Source organism: Anabas testudineus, chromosome 1 (genome assembly GCF_900324465.2).
Source record: "Anabas testudineus chromosome 1, fAnaTes1.2, whole genome shotgun sequence".
NCBI lineage: Eukaryota > Metazoa > Chordata > Actinopteri > Anabantiformes > Anabantidae > Anabas > Anabas testudineus.
In genome coordinates, this window is record NC_046610.1 from 4,394,637 (window position 1) to 4,415,080 (window position 20,444).

Here is a 20,444-nt window from a genome sequence, read left to right on the forward strand (position 1 = left end):
TATCAGCGTCAACAAGTCACTTCTTTGAACAGATTTAGTTTTATGGTGGACAGCTAATGGTCTGTTTCTGGTTCAGTCATTGTGTTTTCCTCGTGTCTGTAGCCTGTCTGTTGTCTGATAGGGAAAACATCCGACCTGCAGCTAATTGACTCGATCCCGTGAGCACAAGCGCGCTCCCGCTGTAAACACGTGCGCGTGCTCGCAGGTGTTGTGGGCTTCGTGACAGCGGCCGCGCGTTCACGTGTCCTCCACCGGCTCCTGCGCTGAGCGAAGAAGGCGCATCGTCCAAAACACGGGGCTGCAGCTTCGTGTGCTCGGTGAGCCGAAAGAGGACGAGAGGGAATTTAGAGGTGAAGTTAAAAACAACAACAGAGAGGGAGACGGACCCGGGAAGAGACGCGCATCCTGCAGCAGCGGCAGCGGCAGCGGCGGCGGTGGTGGTAGGAGTGGGAAGAGCACACTCGGTGTCGGCCGCCCGGTGCCTTTGAATCAGCAGCGGGGAGGAGAGGAGGACCAGAGAGGAGGCTGTGCACACAGGAGGAGCATCATGGAGGGGATGCAGGCATACGGAGCCGGGAAAGCCGGAGGAGCCTTCGACCCTGTCACCTTCTTCCAGCAGCCTCAGACCATTCTCCGGATGGTGTCTTGGGTGAGTGCAGAAATATGAAAAGTTTGCTGGTACGACTGGGCTACAGTGGCCAATTAACCTCACTACGTGTGCATGATGTGTGTCATTGTATTTGTTTACATATAAAAGGCCCAAAATGCTTCATAACATCATGAGACATGATTAAACATCATACAGCCTGAAGAGGGTTTGTGTCATTCAGCAGCACACACATTACTTTAAAATGTTTTATTTTTCCTTTAGCTCATAATATGTGTAGTGTATATGTTTTAAATCTTCTCAAGTATTGTGCTGACGTAGGCCCAGAAGGGGTGATAACCAAAAAAGCCCTACAAATTCACATAATTATCCACAAATAAAAAAAACAAAGCAGGCCCACTTCAAGGTTTTCATAACATATAATTTCATAAGAGCTGCCCACACTCTCTTCTCCAAGCAGGAGGAGCACTGATGGAAAGCTACACTACAGACGACCACTTTTAAGAAGCATAGTAAACAGATGGGAGCAAAAAGTCTCTGCATGTATATTTTCACTAGTGGCGTTCATTTCAGTGAGTCAAAAATATCAGAACAGTAGGAGAGACAGGATTACTTTTAGGACAGTAATGGAGACCAATATGAATTTTCATTGGCGCAATGGTTCTCCTTTGACTGTACATCTGTATTTGTGGATAAATAAGAGACACTACAGGCCCATTTCCTGGCTGAACTATAACTATAAGGGCTGAAGGCCACCTGAACCTGCTCATTTATCTGTTTCTCATAATTGTGAGTTTAGGGATCCAGAATGACTCACAGTATTTACTCAAAGCTTTATGTGCAAAAATGCAGGATTAGTGATTTCTAACTATGTGTTGTGTTTCCTGTTTTCACCGCTTTGTCCCCTCCTTTACACTTCTTGTCGGGACTGTGTATAGTAACAGAAGTTGCTGGTTTTAATTATGTGCATAAAACAAACAGTATATTTGTGTTCATAATCCTGCAACTCTATGAAATAAAGAAACATGTATAAGTCACATGACAGGCCCCTCTTTACAGCCTCACAGTTATTTCTTAGTTGGAAGACTGTATGTAAGTTCAAGCTGTTGAAAACATGAGTTCACAAGGCTTCATCCATACTTTGAAACTGCTTCCAACTTTGTTTTTGGTAAATGTGTTAAAATATATGCCAAATCAAAACTAGTTGTAAATAATTTGTTTTTTATCTATAGGGAACAGAAAAGAATGATAGTTCACTGTGAGGTCCATCATACTGTGTCTCTAATTCTGTCCCTTGCAACTAACCCGATAAGTGCGACTAGTAATAAAATGAATGTTCACTCAAGAACATGAACTGAAACATTCGAATCTAAACCACGTGAAAGTGTGAAAATAGGCTGGCAGTCTGTTAACCCCTAAGGTCTGTGTGAGTCATGTGGCTATTTAATGAACCATGAAAGACTCAGTCAGCGTAAGAAACAGAAGTATGGATCTCTGAGTTTTCAACTTGTGCTTAACTGTTACTGTTACAATAAAAGATGCACATTAAGTTTTTTATTAATTTCATGAGTTATTTTATTGATTTAGCAAAAATGTGATGAATAGTCTATAGTGCTGAAAGGAATTTTGTGAAATGCACCATATGACAACTAAGTTCTCTACCCAGGCTCATATTTATAGACGCTATGTTTACGCTGTTTTAGCAATGACGCTAAAAAATGAACGTAGGAACTGAGAGACAAACCAACAACCCTAGAGTCCATAGAAGTTCAAAACAAATTAATATTTTTTATTATAAATCTATTTCTTAGTGCAAATCTTCTATTTTAGAAGCTGTAACATTTACGTGTTTGTGATGAACTCCTTAAATGATAAACAGTTAGTTTTAGTACTAATGTCGTGCTTGAGGTGTTTAATATCAGAGGTTCAATTGAATACCTGATCATCTTTTTACACTGCACCAGACTTTGGCAACTGGGCTTGTGAAAACATAAATCTGTAATCTGTACACAGGTAAGGAGTGACTTCATGGGCTCCTCGTAGGATGCCCCAGCCTCCAAGGTGTCACCCGAGCAACATGTCTCCATAGTAACAGCCACAGCCTAAGTTGTGATATTTAGTGTGATGGTGTTAATACTGTGCCTGCTGTGGTCTGTGTGGGAGGAAACTATCAGCACTTTAAACATTCGGTGTTGGGGGTGTTAAATGCATGTGTATTAAAAAGAGGGAAGCAGATGGGTGGGGGCTCACATGGCCCTGTTTGGAAAGAAAGACACAAAGAAGAGTTTATGAATGGTGGTTGAGGGCTCTCTCTTCCCTCCCTTTTGTCTCTCTTTATCTCCCACTTCACTCTCTCACTAACTCGCTTTCCTCCTGTGTGTGTGTGTGTGTGTGATTCAGTTCAGTATGTGATGTCGCTCAGAGGATGAAGGAGAGCCGCACCTTGTCTGTAATAACTTTCTAAACACTGACGATTTCATAGTTAATAAAGAAGAAGCAAGAGCACCATCACTTTTTAAGTCTTAAAAGAAAAACGAAATTATTTATTCAGTTCTACTTAATGGGGTCAACCCGATCTGAAAAGTTGATATGACACCATTTTGATCTGTTTTTGAACTAACATTACATTTGAAGCTTGGATCTTTTTTTCTTTTTGCTTTAAGCATAATTTCTTAAGTTCTGCTGCTGTTCAAGGATGAGGGTTATTTCCTGGGCGACTGAAAACATCTATCAAATCATTATGCACATGAATGTGCTCTTTAGCTCTGCTTTGCGGGTGACTGCTAAAGAAGCATCTTCACTTTCAGAAGTCGACAAACACAAAGCGGCGTATCTGTCTGCCCGCAGGGTGAATTTGCAGATCACCATTTAAACTCTTCAGCAACATGAAGAAAAGAAAGTGGAATTTGCTTTAACTGTGTGTGGTTTTCTTTGAAAGAGTAAGTGTGTAAGTGTGTTTACACTCGACTCGAATCTACTCTACACATGTAAAGTGACTTCATGAGTGGGGCCTTTCCCTTCCATTAGATTCTTGACTTTCAGCACGTTGTGAAACACAAACAACATCACTAAGTAGGATTAAAACAAACGGTGTTTCGCTATGAACTAGGTTTTTACATGAGTTAGGCGGGTTAACAGTTTAAATGCAGCTGTGATGATGATTAGCATTTGAGAGGTCAGGAGATTTTGTAAGTAACTATTAGATGTAGCAACACAAACACACAGACACAGTGCAGCACATTCTGTTATCTCAGTGTAAAACAGGATGCCACACGCGCTTGTTAGTGCCCACATGTTAGAATTCAGACACTGTTCGAAAGCTATTTTAAGATGCATGTTTGGATTATACAATTGTCTTTATGTGCTTGCAGTAGTCATGATGGGAACATGTATAGTACAGTGTAAATCTCTAAAGATATAGTCAATGGAAACCTATCAGTGTTTTTTAAACAAAACATTTATGAATGAGCTGAGCAGGATATCAATCTGTCTGTCAAATAGGACTGTTAATACATTTTGGCATTTGACTGGCGAGTGTTAGTAACTCCCTGAGTGCTTCAGTGATTGGTCAGTATGCTGCAATAGACATAGAGTTTATCGCCTGTATGAGGTATATATTTATATATATTACAACAAGAGTTCAGAGGGCATGAGCTAAAGGAAGAGCACATGAGCTCAAGGACTTTGTTTGCATCTGATTGCAAGCTTATAATCTGATATAAATGTATCACTGCAGATGGTTTTTGCCTTCAGACTAGAGGTCTGCTCTGGGTGGGTGAGGCTGCAGGTCTGTGTGGACAGCACAGGCTGTTGTGTACAGTGGATTAAGGGACTATTAGGATGCAGTATAAAACTAGTTAGATATGTTGGAAACAGACATTCATTCATTTTAAAATTCTTGAAAATCGATTGTGTTCTTATGTTAATCATTGTGTAGTGATGCAGTTTAAACAGGGATTACTTCAAAAAGTGTGCACGTTGATAATTATAATGATGTTAGAGCTCAGTAACATTGATTTGATGAAGAAACCTCTAAAAAGCCTTTGGTGGTTTCTAGAGCATAAAAAGTGTAGCAGTGAGAGTGAGTCTGAGTGGGTACGCTACTGTGATCAAACAGTACACGTGGCAGTGTTTCACTCAGACAGTGGTGTTGACAGACAGGCTAGAGTGATGAAGATGATAAAGAAATGATGAAATCAAGGAGTTAAAAGAGAAAACAGTGTGGCACTGCTCCCTGACTGTACTATACTATCAGTGCGTAAGGGATTGCTACACAGGAGTACCAATAATAGTGTCTGCACTAGTTGAAGGGTGCGTTTGTCATTGATGCTCAGAGATGATTTACACAACTCAGGTTCAGGCATAAAAAACACAGATAAGTAATGACTGGTCGGGTCCTTTGGTGTGAGTTTGTACTTGATCAGATTTTAACTGACAAAAGAACCCAGCTTTGAACACGATCCATACAGTAGAACTGCTTTTTTAGCATGGGTGACCTTATACTGATTAAAGACACATACAGAAGTAGCTGAATGAGTCCAGATTGCAGTTCCACTCTCGGTTGATTATATTACGCTCGTCTTTACAAGATTGTGGACCCATCTGTTTATTTACAATGATGCCACATTGTTGTCCAGATTCATCTAATCACGTCGTTACTATCAAATGGAAAGGGGATAATTAAGCAAAGCAAAGCAGGGATGTTCTGTACTATATGCTGAGGAGGGATGATTAGGGGGCTGTGAGTGTTACGGTGTCCTGGACTTGTGATTACTATAGGTGTGTCTCCTTGAATTGAATTCTACTTTGACAAGAGCTCCTCTCGCCATCACTCTCTCTCTCATTACATGAGCAGCTGCTGCCATGGTGACAGCGGCAATCAGGTATCCCCAGTTCAGGCCAAAGCACTGCAGCAGACAATAATCCCCCCCCCCCCCCCACACACACACACACAGGAGTCTATAACGTCCTCCAGCAGTGATTCTGTGTTATGCAGCAGTCCAGCTAACTCACTGTTAACTTGCAGCGTTCATCACTTTTCAGTCTGTCACATCTTTCTCCTTTCACAAGTACGTTTTATTCACTGCAGTCATTCTGTGCTGTTTTTGTCTTTTTGTTTGCTTCTGACAACAGATCATAAACAATTGTAAGAAAATCCTAAATGTTCTTTCTATAGAAGTTCTGCTTCCTGCCTGTTTGTCATCCACGGCTTTGCTTTGTGTCAGTGATGAATGTAACATGATGCTGGGCACAGTTGGTCCTTTCATCTAGTTGTTGTTGTTATCAAATGGACATTTTCTCTTTTAGGCAGTGTTCTATATATAAACTGACAAATTACATACTGAAGCACAAAAATTACAGAATACATACACTTTGCACATTTCCCATCCTTTTCATTTTCATCATTCCACATTGTTTTAGTTGCAGTACCACAGTGCGATATTAGGCCTTGTGAATGAGTTTGCATCTGACCTTCCTCTAACACCTTTCTAACCTCAGAATTGCGAAGAGCCTCATTTGACAGTGTAACTTTTCTAAAACTGACTCACAATTCACAGAAATTAGCAGTGATGTTATACACAAAGTGAAAGCAGGGAACGTTTAAACTTCTATCTCAAGCTCTGTTTTCTTCACACACACTTTACTGTAATAATTGTAACACACAAAATGCCTTCTGTCCAGATGTGTTTGTCACTAATCCCATTTGAAGGATTATCATGTCTTGCCTTTATGTAAGAGGACCTTTGCCTAAATTATTATTTTACTTAAAGACTTCTACTAAAGTAGAAGGGTGGCTAACTCACTTATTCTTCATATTCTCATATTTTCACTCATATTCTTTGCATTGATAACACACACTCAGTCAAACGACTTGGACACGGTGCAGTGCTAGGTCATGGTCTGCTGTGTCCCTCTGTGTGTGAGAGGCCATTTGTAATACAGGATTTTGTGTGTGAATACCAGGGTGACATGGGGCTCGGCTCAGTTGTCTGGTCTTCACAATGGATCCGGAAGGTCTTTCAGGGAACACAACAGCACCTTTAAATCATTCACAACAACCCAGACTGGGGTGATATGATTTAGACTTACCTGCTTGTAGAGATGGCTGTTTGCAGTAGAGCATAGCATAGAGAAGAAAATGGATCCACACATACATGTTTCACAAGCATGTGCAGTACACATGCACACATGAAATAGGCATCCTTAATGTGCATGTCATAAGTGACCCTCTGATGGTCACAAGATCAGAAACCCACGTGGTGTTCTTACAGTGCCTGCTTTCATCACCAGCAAAAGCCTTGTGATCCGTCAAGGGATCAGAGGGGCAAGGGAACCCCCCACGCCACCCACAAACACACACACACACACACACTTTTGAAACCCTTTCACATGCTCCACTTTTGGCTCCTAAGCAGCAAGTAAACTAGGACTCAGTATTTTACCACATTTTATTTTTTTGCAGATTTTTTGTGTGGAATTTTCTTAAAACAATATGCTTAGGTGTTTCTGGCACACATGAAGTAAAACAAAAATACTGGTCGATCTTTACAGATTCAGTTGATGTGCATAAGGACGTTTAGCTCGAACTGCAGCCATCACAAACCCGGCTGGATTTCTGCTAGCAGCCGGAAAAAAAGCTCAGTAATTCAATCTGCCCTCTGCCATGTGACAGCAAATATAATTGTGACCCTGAAGACGTTGTGTGTTTCCTAACCCTGCAAACTAGTTCATGCCAAAACCAATCACTGTTTCAAGTAGGTGCATTTCTGTGTTTGGTGGTTGTGTCAGTGGATCGAGCAGATAAAAAGAAAGAATGCGAAAATTAGAGCCACATACTGTAGGAAATAAGAGTCCCTGTTGGAGGTTATTTCCCAGGAGAGTTTCACAAGGGAGCATCAGAAAATCAAACTCTATCACACCACTAAAAACTAGTGCAACCTCTGTTGTCCTTGTTAGAGAAACAGGTTCAACAGCCACAGTGTCTGCAGACCAAAGGAATTGTGACCCAGCAGAACAATTTACCGTTGTCATTAACTGTGACCTGTCCAGTCTTTTAACTCCCAGCTGGTCTTCAGTTCTGCCACTGCATTTATTCAGTGTGTAAATAAATTGCAAGTTCATGCATCCATTCTGTTTGGGATAAAAATAATGTTGCAGTTTCTATCCAGAGCTTGATTGGACGCAACTGCTATTAAATCAACTGAACTAGTTATGAAACATGCTGCGATGTGCTCTGTTATTAAATATAATAAGATGATAAAATTATACAGGCCACGAAAATCATTTTTTATTTATTGTGATAATTAAATAAATCATGTTCACTGGATAGTGAACATGTGTAGGTGGGTAAGTGTGATAACTAAAGTATTCTTATTTGTACAGAATGGCTGCAGAGGGATTGTGTGAAATATCCATTTCACTCTGTAGATACTTTTTTATCAGACCAGTAACTATGGGTTCATGGCTGGTTTCGTTTCTAAAAAGAGTATTGGGTGAGTTCTTGGATATCAGTTGTATCATTAGGTGAACTATCAGTATATTTTTCACCAATGCAAGAATAAATATTATTTATAAAACCCTACACTACAGTTCATCTGCGGCTTGACACCCAGAGCTGCAGAACCACAATGTCTGTGTTTATGGTATAGAGAAGATAATGAAAGCTGAAAGGAAAACTTATTTTCTAAAGAGGAAAAAGAGTAATAAGTAAATGAGATATAGTGTCTACCCTGACCCACATTTTTCTCAGTATACGGACTGTATCTTACCATGGGTTTATTATGTGACCTTTCTCTGCAGACAAAGCGCTCTGACATTCTTCAGCCATCATGTGACTGACTGTGAGTGTTCTTGCATGTGTGTGTGACTTTGTGATTTCTGCCCTATTTCTTAAACTAAGCCAGGCGTGTGTGAAACAGTGGCCAAACCGTGCGTGTGTTTGAGCAGTGCATGGTTGGTGCGTGCAGCCAAACGCGCCCATTTTTCTCAAGAATGCTTGTGGGCAGAGGCAGGACCAGTAACAAGGGGACATGGGAGAAGACAAGGGGGAGGGAGAGAGCGATGATGCAGCCAATCTAAAAATAGCACCGCCTCCATACCCCTTCTGCCCCCAACACTTTGTTCTGCTCTTCCCCTCTGCAATCCTTCCATATCTTCATAATCTCTCTCCTTATCGAAAAAGGCCGCAGGTGCACAAAGAGGTGATTGAGGTGTTGTTGTCCTCCTCCAAACATCCTCTCTATGGAGACCTATGCGGAGGCAGAAGGGGAACATACACTACAGGGCAAAAGAAACAGAAAGGTTTTGCATGCTTGCTATCAAACGGTTCCACTTTGTCATCATGACAGACACCAAATGCCAGCTTGTGTTTCCTTTCAACATGCTGTAGGAGGCTTAAGCTCTCCAATCATTTTGTCTTTAAAATGAGAATAAGGGATGTTATTTACAGCCTATAGCACAAAAAGATTACACATTCATGTAAAATATACCATAAATTCCCGAGCTGCTACGAGGACAAGTGAGTCAGGGATTAATCTAGCAAGTAGTTGGATTCATGGATACCGAAAAGTGCAGCAAAAACAAGCAGATCTCAAGCCTGGAATTACACATCAGGAAGAGCAGGTTGACATGAATAACTACAAGATCTGAGTTAATTTAAAAATGAGGCTTCTTAATTCTTATACAGACAAGTCTCATACATGTATTAGTGTCAACTGAGGCAGCAGTGGGATAAAACAGGATTTGGAAAATAAGGAATTCACATCAAAAATTGATTTAAAAAACATTTTGAACTTACTCAACTTTTTTAAGTTAAGTTAAAAAAGTTTGATTCTGTGTCAGGTAGACTTTTACTGACTGGTGCTTCATATGTTGAGCACTTGGTGTCAGCAGTGAAAATGTGGTTTCCCAAGCGTGGACCAGACAGTTGGAAGGAAACTGAAGGGCTTGAAAGCAGATAAAGGAAATAGTGGAATAAAAAAAAAAACATCACATCCCTGTCTCCTCCAAGTCTGGTTGTGGCCCCTCGTGATCAGGGCTGTCAGTGGAAGCACAGCCTGCTGTGTGTTTTCCTTTTGTATCGCTGTCATTTACCACACAAACAGCTGGGTAAACTATCCACCAACCCAAGCTTCACGTTTAGCTTTCTGTCTCTCTCGATCACACACACATTCACATTCAGAATCCATCACTCACCACAGCAAAAACTCATGCACAGACTGCAGGCAAACGTAAACACACTCAACCTCGTATCCAGATAGAAGTAGCTCCCCCAAGGTTTGGTCTGAGGGCTTGTCAGTTGGATAGAGTTGTCTGATCTACTGTTATCAAGCGAAGTATAAAGTAGACCGCAACACTGCACTGCAGGGTGGAATACTGACACTGTGGGTGTTTATGTGTGTGTGGTCGTATATTTGTAGCGTCGGTAAGGGAGGAGAGGAGAGGAGAGGAGAGGAGAGGAGAGGAGAGGAGAGGAGAGGAGAGGAGAGGAGAGGAGAGGAGAGATTAGATGGTATCATAGTAACGTGCTCCTGACTCCATTTTGTAGCCCTTTGTATTTCCTCCAGGCAAAGGCAGACAGGAGAGGGGCAAGAAAATAAAAGAGAGGACAGAGAGGAGAGGATGAAAGGAAAGGAATGCAAAGGAGCATTAGGGAGTGAGGCAACAAATCCTATCATGGTAACCTCCGCCATTCATTGACTCAGTTTTCACCGTTGTCCTTTCTCTATCACCTTATCACTGTAAATATAAAACACTATGATGTGCATTATATATCCACACATTTTAACTAGTCATTTACAGTGTGTTGATGATGACACTATGCTTTTAAAAGTATTTCAACACTTTTTATTTGAAATAATTGATTTGTGATGCTTATGTAAGTACACTCTGGGTTTATGTGAAGTCCCTGTAGACAGTAAGTGCAGGTTGATTATGTGACCTGTCCAATGTTTGTAAATGTGCTGTGGTTGTTAGAAAAATTAGATAACTAAATCATGTCCTAAGTTGATGCTCTCATGGTCTCTTGAAAACATGCATGTTTTTTTAGTGCTACCTTTAAAAACGTACCTAAAAAGAGTGAATATTGTACTTATCCAGGTCACCAGGACAAAAAGTTTGACTGTTTCTTAATGTTAGACATTAATAAGCTAAAGTGCTCCTCAGATCAACTTAGTGGTGAAAGTGCTGGGTTCAAAATGTGTTTCTACTGCCCTAAGGTGGAGTTAAAAGATATTTCTAAGACAAATCATCTCAGATATTTCTCCCTCTCGAGCCATCCCTATACTGAACCACTTTCTCACTGCTCCAAATGGAGGTAGTCTGAGGCAGGTGTCACATAAAGGATTGACAGTCATTCTGCAGCACTAGGCTAACCTACTGCAAACCGTTTCTTTAATAACTACATTTGAGTGATATTCATCTTCTCGCCCAACTCATGGCAAGAAAACAAATAGATATTTCCTTAAATTTCAGACTTTTTGATTCTAATGAAGCAGTATTGATACTGCCTGTGAGTATTCTTTGCTTTGCTGATATAACAAGCTCATGTAGGGATCCAATATTAAGGATTTACCAATGCTGTAAAATTATAAGGTAGCAGTGTGTGTGTGTGCTTTAGAAAATAACGGATTCTTTAATGTACTTCTATATTAGATGTGGATATATGTATGTGTTTGTTCGCATGCACATTCATATAATTGAAGACGCAAATCTTTCCACAGTCAAACTCCATATTTTCAGAGAAAACCCACAAAGACATTCAGCAAAATTGTCTGTAAAAGGAATGAGGTATCATTCAGAAAACTCCCCTGCAGTGTTGGCGTGACATTATGAGCTGAGAGCGTCACGCTGATGTATTTTTTTATTCATAAATTACCCGGTCAGTCTAAAAATACCACCTGACTACAGCAGGTGGTATTCTAGTGGACTGTAAAGGGCTTTTATGAAATACACACAAAGCATGCAAGTGGAGAAACAGGTGGTGTGATGCACAAACACAAACCTGAGCAGGGTATTCTGCTTAATGAATGGAAAAAACATATGTATACATGCTAAAAAGGAAACGTAAAGGCGTTATGTTATGTATTATGTTCTTTATTTAAAGCTCCTGACAATACCAATCAATACAAAGGACTGCCTTATTTGTTCTCTCTCAATCCCATTGTTTTTCACTTCTCCTGTGCAGCTCTTCTCCATCGTGATCTTCGGCTGCATTGCCAACGAGGGCTACATCAACCGCCCCAACGAAGTGGAGGAGTACTGCATCTTCAATCGCAACCAAAACGCCTGTAATTATGGCGTTTTTATGGGGTCCATGGACTTCCTGTGCTGCATTGCCTTCCTTGCTTTGGACATCTACTTCCCCCAGATCAGCAGCGTCAAAGATCGCAAGAAAGCTGTGCTGGCTGATATTGGAGTGTCAGGTAAAGACGTTTAAAGATGTTTCTTTGAACAGAACAGTGCTTTTTCATTTTTTAGGTGAGGATGAAATGTTGATTAGACAGCTTTAACCATGAAATGAATGTGGGACACAACGCTTATGACTAATAAAACAAATAACAATAGGTTATTTGTCAGAGAGCACACGTCCAACCAAAGCAGTTTTTTGTTAACCTTACAAAAGACCAACAAAGCTAGTGTACCACCATAATACGCCACCAACTGCGATTCAATATAGACCATGATTCCATGAATTAATTAAAAAATGACTGGCCAGTCATAATTCAACAGGCCTCGAACAATCATTGGGCCTGAGTCATATCTGAGACATTATACTAGAATTATATGTAGATAACGAAATACATTTCCTAATAAGCCATCATTTGGGGGTGGTATTACAGCAGCTCTATGTTAAGAAGTCTTTCCTAAGCCTTGGTGGGTGGGTGACATGAGGTAAAAAAACTGGCAGTAATCACCATCTGCTGTAAAGCTGCTAAATATAGTGGAATCTAAAATGCCAATATTATGCCAATATAGTAGTGAACATTCTTAACACTTGGCCTATGTGCGTTTTGTGGATGGAGGCACCATCAGAGGAAACTTCACACTCATTGCCAAGACTCTACCAGCAGGCATACACTGCCAGTCAAAAGCTTGGACATAGAAATTACAGCGTTTTTGAAGGAAAAGCAGATTTAATAAAGATCCTTATAATCTGCAAACATTACTTTAGTATTGTCTTACAATAGCATGTTTTTTGCTAATGCAGGTTTATTCATTTAAATTAGAAAACATTTTTTGCAATGATGGTACTGTAACACAGCTGAAAACATATGTTTTCATTAAAAACACGGTCACGCCTATGTGTCCAAACTTTTGACTGGTAGTATAGCTCCTGTTTTGGATTATACTATGCTCATGGTAAACTTTGTAAAGATGGCCTGTGGAAAGCCAAACTTTTGTGTATTTGTGCGATTAAATGGAAGCGGAACAAGTGTTATTGCTCCATACGGAGGTCCGATAGTTGTCATGCAGCAAAGTGCTGGCCTGAGTGTATCAGATGCTGGAGGAACTAAAAGTGGGCCTTTAAATCCGCACTGCAGAAACTGTTCAGTGACTGTGCAGTTAAACAGTTTTCCTGTTAGTCATTAGTGGACAGTTGTCTAATCATACATACAGCATATCACAGGTGCTCTCTTCCCATCTCACACAAGGCTACTCTTTCACGCATGTTTTGTGCACAGATATGCATTAGCAGGTTACTGTGCTTTCCTTTTGATGGATATGGATCATCAAACATTTTTAAGACAGATTTGTCCACCTCATTAAAATAACATTTGGTAAAATTTATATTTCAGCGATTCACATTATGTCATCATAGCAAAAGGAGAGGAGGTATAAGCGGGATAAGAAGAGGACCACTCCTCTAGTGCTAACAAGCATCTAAGACATTGTGCTTTGGCAGTGGTTTCCTCTCCCCTGCTGCACAGTTACTGTAGTGAACTCAGAAATTATGACAAAATAGTCAAGTGTTGAGTCAGTTAATGGGACCATATCTGTCATAGACACGATGTTCCTTTCCTGTTTTCATCACTCATGCACTTTCTCTCTCTCTCTCTCTCTCTCTCTGTCTGCCACCGTATCTATGTTATGTAATATGAGTTGTTCTGTAGCTTGCTGAAGCATGGGAACAGCTGGTACCTGTCCTGATTGAACCGGGATATGTCTGATTGAACACTAGACTTCCAAATGCTGTAGTAGTGATAGGACAATGTTTGAATCATTAAATATCTCTTTATTCCTCCAATTTCCAGGACAGTCCAGCAGGTTCGAACCATGTCTGGCTTTTGGGTTTATTCTCACAATTAATCTCCTTATCTGTGGAGTTCCACAGGGATTAACCCTTGGTTCTCTATTGTTTTTAGTTGATACTCTACATAGTCTCTTCCATTGTCATGCTGATAATAATTTAATCTCCCAATTTGTAATGTACTATAGGAGTTTCCCTTTCTTGGCAAGCCTTTTCTACATTACTGTCAAGTCAAAGCATTGTATTCCATAATGTGAATATGCCGAGAGCACTGCATGTGCTGAACAGAGTAGCAAGCACATAAAACACCAGGAAGCTGGTTGTTACACCCTCCTTTCCAATTTGTGGCGTATATGCACCAAACTAACCAACCAATGTTCTTAGCCAAATGAAGAAGAACAGCTGAGAGACGGGTTGGGAGTGGGGGTGAGTGATAGCTATAGCAAGACACAGGGATTGAGAGTAATATTTTGAGTATTTTTGAGATTAGAAAGTATGGAGTTGAATTTGAAGTTGGTGTGGGAGCGGTTGTTGGAGTTGGCATTGATCTTTATGTTGGTTTCTGAATGAAATTATTTGAAATGAAGCAACTACTAAATTCCTTACTCTCAGAGAGTGAGGACAACTACAACAGACACTGAAGATCTGTACAAATTGTTTGGTCTCTTGATGTATATGTCAGTGGTGTCACTGCGAGATCTTCAGACTGTTTGAGACAGGATGACTGGACATCCTGTCTGTGCCCCTTCCAGCCGAAGTTGTGACAAGGGACATGTTTAGGTTCATTTTTTGGAGCATGCACCTCAGTGATCCTGATGAGGATCAAATGAAGGAATCATAACATCACAACAAGTTGTTTAGAGTCAGGTTCTCTGTGGCAACATCCACAGTGCCTGCCAGGCATATTAGCACCAGAGGACGGAGCTGGCAGTGGATGAAAGAATGATAGCAAGTGAGGCAAAAACTGGCACGAAGATGTTTGTATTGGCAGCGTTGAGCAGTGGTCTCATCCTCAACTTAAATTTTTACACTGGAAAGACTCAAACAACCAGTGAGCCTTATGCCTTATGATGTGGTCATGGATTTTATGCAGCCATCATATCCTGGGTACCATATTTACATGGACCACATACCAGTCCCAAACTGTTCAAAAAACTGTTTTTGGAGCATGTGACATCTACAAAAGGAAGCAAAATTATGCCCCAGGAGCAAAAAATGTGAAAGAGGAGCTGTGAGACGGATCAGAGAGGGCCCACACGTTTTTGTGAAGTGGACACACAGGAGGTATCCATGTGCTCCTCCATTCATCCAACATTTTCTGGTAAGAAGGGTGGATAGGGATGCTGAGCTGTGAGTGAGAAACCCTGCCCCACACCCATTAACACCTACAATAGAAACAGCTCATCTAGTCATTTTATCTAGTCAGGTCTTCCCCACAGCAGGAGAACTGTTTTTGATTTTTGTCTGTTTTACATTCTATTTACACTATGTGGGAAATACAGCAGTCTGGGAATGCAGAACATGTAGTGTGTCTGAATGTGTGTGTTTATATATATACTGTATGTTATTTTGAAGAGTTTCATAGCAGAACTAAAAACACCTGAGGTTTCACTTGCATTTTTACATTAATATTTGCATATACTGTAACTTTGTTTGCTAAAATGGTTCATTGAACATGCCTGTGGTTTTCACAATGAAAAATACAAAATGTTCCCACTCTGATTTTATGTTTCTTCTTTCTTACTGTATATCAAAATGAAAATAATACCTCTGAAGTCACACAGGTGAGGTTGTGCTGAAATAAAAGTTTGTAAGGTTAAATATAAAGGTAAAATCAAAAGGAATACAAAACTGCCAACTTCAAACGGTTAAACTAATGGCTTCAAATGTGGGTGTGTAAAATATGCTTTCTTTATTTATAATAAATGTGTGAGTTAAAGATGACTCTTACTGGTTAGATTCATTTAATTTCAAAAGCTGGTAAAGACAAGTGTAACTTGAACTATCAGCTTTCTTTCCTTTGTTTTTCCCCCCAGCATTCTGGTCCTTCATGTGGTTTGTGGGATTCTGTTTCTTGGCCAACCAGTGGCAGGTGACCAAGCTGGAGGACAACCCGCTGAGGGAGAGAGGCGACGCTGCCCGGGCAGCCATCACCTTCTCCTTCTTCTCCATTTTCACCTGGGTAAGAATCACCACACCTCGCTGGTCGGCTGTTACTTCACATTTGCTGTCGATGGCTTAAGCATGGACCGAACACATAAAGCAGCGAATCACCTTTCCCTTCCTCCATTAGTTGCCAGCATAGCACTACAGGTGTTTACTTAACTCCTCCTCCTCCAGCTTCTTTTTTGGTTATTGTCTGGTCGTGTGTGAGCATCTTCATTTGTGTTTGTGGATAAGTGTATTCATAAGTGTATGAATGTTTTCCAACAGGGTGCCCAGGTTGTCATTGCTATGGAGAAGTTACAGAATGTGTCATTTGAAGAGGAATACACCAAGCTGTTCCCCCCTCAGCCTCACCAACCTCTTGTCTGACTCTGCTGTCTCTCCTTGACTTTGACTGCACTTGTTTTAGCGTGCCCAGTAACATGAAGCACACTTGGAAGTGTATTTGTATTTTAAAGAGTATTTGTAACCCAACAGCAAGAAGAATCACTGCACCACCGCTGTTGCCAGTAAGATGTTGCATAATGTTTTTGCACACTGTGGATAAATAACTTATTTCCTGACACAAGCACATTATAATGATAATGTATGAGCAGGTGGGTTGATCCAATAGTCAGTCAATACCTATGACTCAACAATTACATTGCTAAATGCTGAGATTTCTGGCTTCAAACACCTACTTGAATTCCTGCATCTCTTTTGGAAGGACAGCTCCCTGCCCTTTAAAAAATCCCCTCCTCTATTACATATTCACACAGAATTTAGCCACAGAAGTGCAAATGTTCTCTATGAGTCACATTCTTTTTTTTTTTTTTTTTGCCCAGATCTTCTACATATTCAAAGCAGACAGAGCTGTGTTTTGTTGACGTGCATGGCATTTACACAAAGTGGGCTTAAACAAATGCAGTCATTATTTACAGGAGAGATCTACCACTTCATCATTCTTCTCAGCAGTAGTGTGAAGGTTTACACTTACACTCCCCACCAAAAGTATTGGAAAAGTGGGGCAACATTTTGGGTTTGACATCCAAAGATGACTAAAAAATTTATTTCCAGGTGTTTATGTCTGAATCTGATACATATCTTATAAGATAGCACCTACTTCAACTACTAAAACTTTTATTTTAACAAAGAAATATTCAAACAAATATTCCCAGTGTAAAATGTGTTTTTGTTTCTGTTACACAAGTACTAAGAAGAAAAATGTATTGACTTCATTTTATGCAGTCAGTCAAGCTGATATTGAATATGATGTATCAGACTGAAAGAGTCAAAACAGCAGAGACAGTCTGTCTGCAACATCTGATCGAGCTGAGACACAGCGGTAAATAAAATCTCCTCTGTAACTTCCCAGAACTCAGAGCTTAAATCAACTGTCTCTGTGGTTTTGTCTCTCTCTCTGTGTCCGTGAGTGTGTTTCCTGCTGCTCACTGTTGTCTTGAAACATCTCTAATTATTGACCAAAGTGAGATTTGTGTTGTGTTACAGTGCAGGTTTCAGCTGTTTAATAATGCACACAGACTCTGTTTAATTGCACCGAGCCTTCCTATTGTGGACTGGAGTGGTGTTTAGGTGGTGTTTCTCATTAGAGAGCTGAACTAAGGCTAAAAAGGCTTTTTGCACTGTTGCCTGTAGAACCTATCTGCTCTGAATGGCTAAATAACTCACTCTAATTATGTAATAAGCTTTATAAGCTTTCCACCCAACTAATCAATGTTTCTTCTCTCTCCTTGTTTTCGCTCTTTTCCCAAACCTCCGCTCTAACACCATCTCAACTCTGCTTCAACATCTATACTCGCACCATTCCATCCCCATCAATGCACCTTTTTTACCTTCTCATCCAACTCCATCTATCCAAGGCGGGCCAGTCCTTCCTGGCCTTTCAGAGGTACAAGCTGGGGGCTGACTCAGCCCTTTTCTCCCAGGAATACACGGACCCCAGCCAGGATGCAGCTGGAGCTCCCTACACCTCTTTTGGTGGGGATGACCTGGAGAGCCCCGGAGGAGGAGGGGGCCAGGCCAACAGTGATGGGGCCTTTGATGGCACTGGAGGTTATCAGCGTCAGGACTACTGAGAAGTTAGTGGTAGATATGTAGTGGGGAGATTGTAGATGAAGTTGCCCAGAGTTTCTCATTTGTGTGTGTTGTTTTGACTCTGTCACACTAACAATCACTGGGTTGAAATTGACCCAATTTGGGTTATGTTAGCCCTGACATAACACTGGGTTAACTTTAGCAAGTACCAGTGGATTGTTTTGACCTAGGGTGAGACTCAACAGGCTCAGGTTTTAGCTTAAAACACAAACAAATGTGCAGAATAATGTGGATATGACATTAAAAACAGCAAAATAATAATAATAATAATACAGATTAAATTATCAAAGAAACGTATTTAATGTTTAAACAAGTCACTGGTTTCAATGCAGTACGATGTCAGTTTTGTCCAAGAGATTTTTCCTTTTGTAAATGCAACAATTAATGTCTTTTAGCTGATTGCATTTTATGGTTTGTTTATGTTGTTGTTATGAGCTGTAGTCATCCAGGGGAAATTCATTAAATTTAATTCCTTTGCCACTAGAGTTGCTGGTTTTAAACTTCTGTTTATGTCCCTTTAGTTCAGAAATCTTGGGCAACTTTCTAGGCTGGGGAAACACAGGTAACAGCTGGGGCAGGTACAAGAGGTCAGTCATGTGCAAATCTGCAGCTAAAACAACAGCGATGGGTCCAGGAAATCTGTGGGAAAGTGTTTATGGGATGCAGAGAGACAGAGGGTTCGATCGGCGGGGTTGTGGAGGGTTGAGGGCTTTAGAAACAATCAGAGGGTCAATGGTTTGCAGAAATGGTCACCCTGTAGCAGATCAGTGCTCGTGACCACATTGCCTTCACCTTCTGAGGTCTGCTGTCAGTCAGCAAAATGACTGTGATCAGTGTTAGTTGGAACACCCTCAAACAAACACACTCAGCACACACACACACATGCACAAGCACAGGTTCAGGGCATATTGATTTTGAACAGATACAACACAACTTTCTGCTGACAAAACTCCTTTGAGGTGCATTAGAGGAAATCGGCATAGACAAACAAGCAACAGTGGCATAACTGGCAACTAATCCCCTCAGCTGTAAAGTGGTAGTGTGTGTGTGTGTGTGTGTGTGTGTGTGTGTGTGTGTGTGTGTGTGTGTGTACGTGTGTGTGTGTGTGTGTGTGTGTGTGTGTGTGCGTGTGTGCGTGTGTGTTGAAAGCTCTCCCCTACTTTTTTTATGGGTATATGTGGGGATGTGTGTATTTTCCTGTTCCTTGAAGAATCCACTTTTTCTTTCCACGATTGTTGCCTTAGTGCTGACTGCCAAGCAAATTCCAGTGAACACACAACAGCATATCTTTGACACGCACAGGATCACAATTATCTTTTGACATCTTTAGGACGATAGCTGACTCAATTTTGTCTGGATTTCATCCTTAAGCAAGAAAAAAGTCCTGAATAAAACCGAGTATTTGATATCATTGTAGAGCATCCCAAATAACACCAAATTACACTTTCAAGCTTAGCAGAACTACTGTACAGACAACTTACTACAATGAAAAACTGCAGGTTGGGTTTTCTTTAGTTCCACAAATCGACAGATGAGGCAACCATGAACATCTTAAGTATTTATGAACATGCTTTGCTCCATTTTCTAAAAGAATATAGTATATCTGTCTCTCTATAAATACATGTAAATCTATAATTCAATATATTAGAGTGTTGAAAAAGACTATTATGCTTTATTTTAGGGCATTTTGCTAGTACAACAAGAAAGACGATCTATGGTCTCGTGTCGTGATAAGATACATGGTGAGGTCATCCGTGCCTCATCCTTTATGTTGCTTTTAAGGCAAGGAGATGTTTTTATTTTGGGATAATAATATTATCTGTGAAAAATACAGCAACAACAAAAAAAAAAGTGACCAAATTATGAAAGTATATATGCACATGTATACTTTATACTGTACAACCATGTAGACGTAGACATGTGTGTTCCTCTGTGAAATGTGTTAAACAAGCAAAATATTAAGATTGTGTACAAATGTTTTTGATGTGTTTGATTTTAACCAATCAAAATAAAGAAAATGCCGTTAGAAATATGAATAATGAATTTGGGTTTGTTATTTTTTTTGCTTTTAGTTGTATTTCATTGTTCCTGTTAAATATATTTATTTATTTGTTTATTTATGTCATCTCTAAAGTAACAAACACAGTGTGGATAAAAGCTTAGTTTTGCATCAAGTGTTGATACTGAAAAAATGCAGTGAGACACAGAATGTGACACATCTCCCTCCACTGGAGACACATTTACCTGCAGCCCAGTCACATCTAACTGTGGATTTTGCAATGAGAGCTTTGGATTCTGTTATATAAAGCATTTGAAACTGTCATAAAC

The 20,444-nt window shown here is 40.3% G+C and overlaps 1 protein-coding gene across 2 annotated transcripts; it reads left to right on the top strand.

The window, feature by feature from the left end:
- Window positions 1–101: 101 nt before the first annotated feature.
- Window positions 102–20,159, top strand: LOC113161574 (synaptogyrin-1). 2 transcript variants are annotated; one of them, XM_026359243.1, is made up of 4 exons: window positions 102–649; window positions 11,793–12,030; window positions 15,893–16,038; window positions 16,290–17,974. In XM_026359243.1, exons 1-4 carry the CDS (start codon window positions 548–550, stop codon window positions 16,389–16,391), a joined length of 588 nt encoding a protein of 195 aa, XP_026215028.1. In that variant the 5' UTR covers window positions 102–547; the 3' UTR covers window positions 16,392–17,974. The 2 variants fall into 2 exon arrangements, with proteins under 2 accessions (XP_026215028.1, XP_026215027.1); XM_026359242.1 differs by having other exon boundaries at window positions 104–649; window positions 17,882–20,159.
- The last annotated feature ends 285 nt before the right edge of the window (window positions 20,160–20,444 follow it).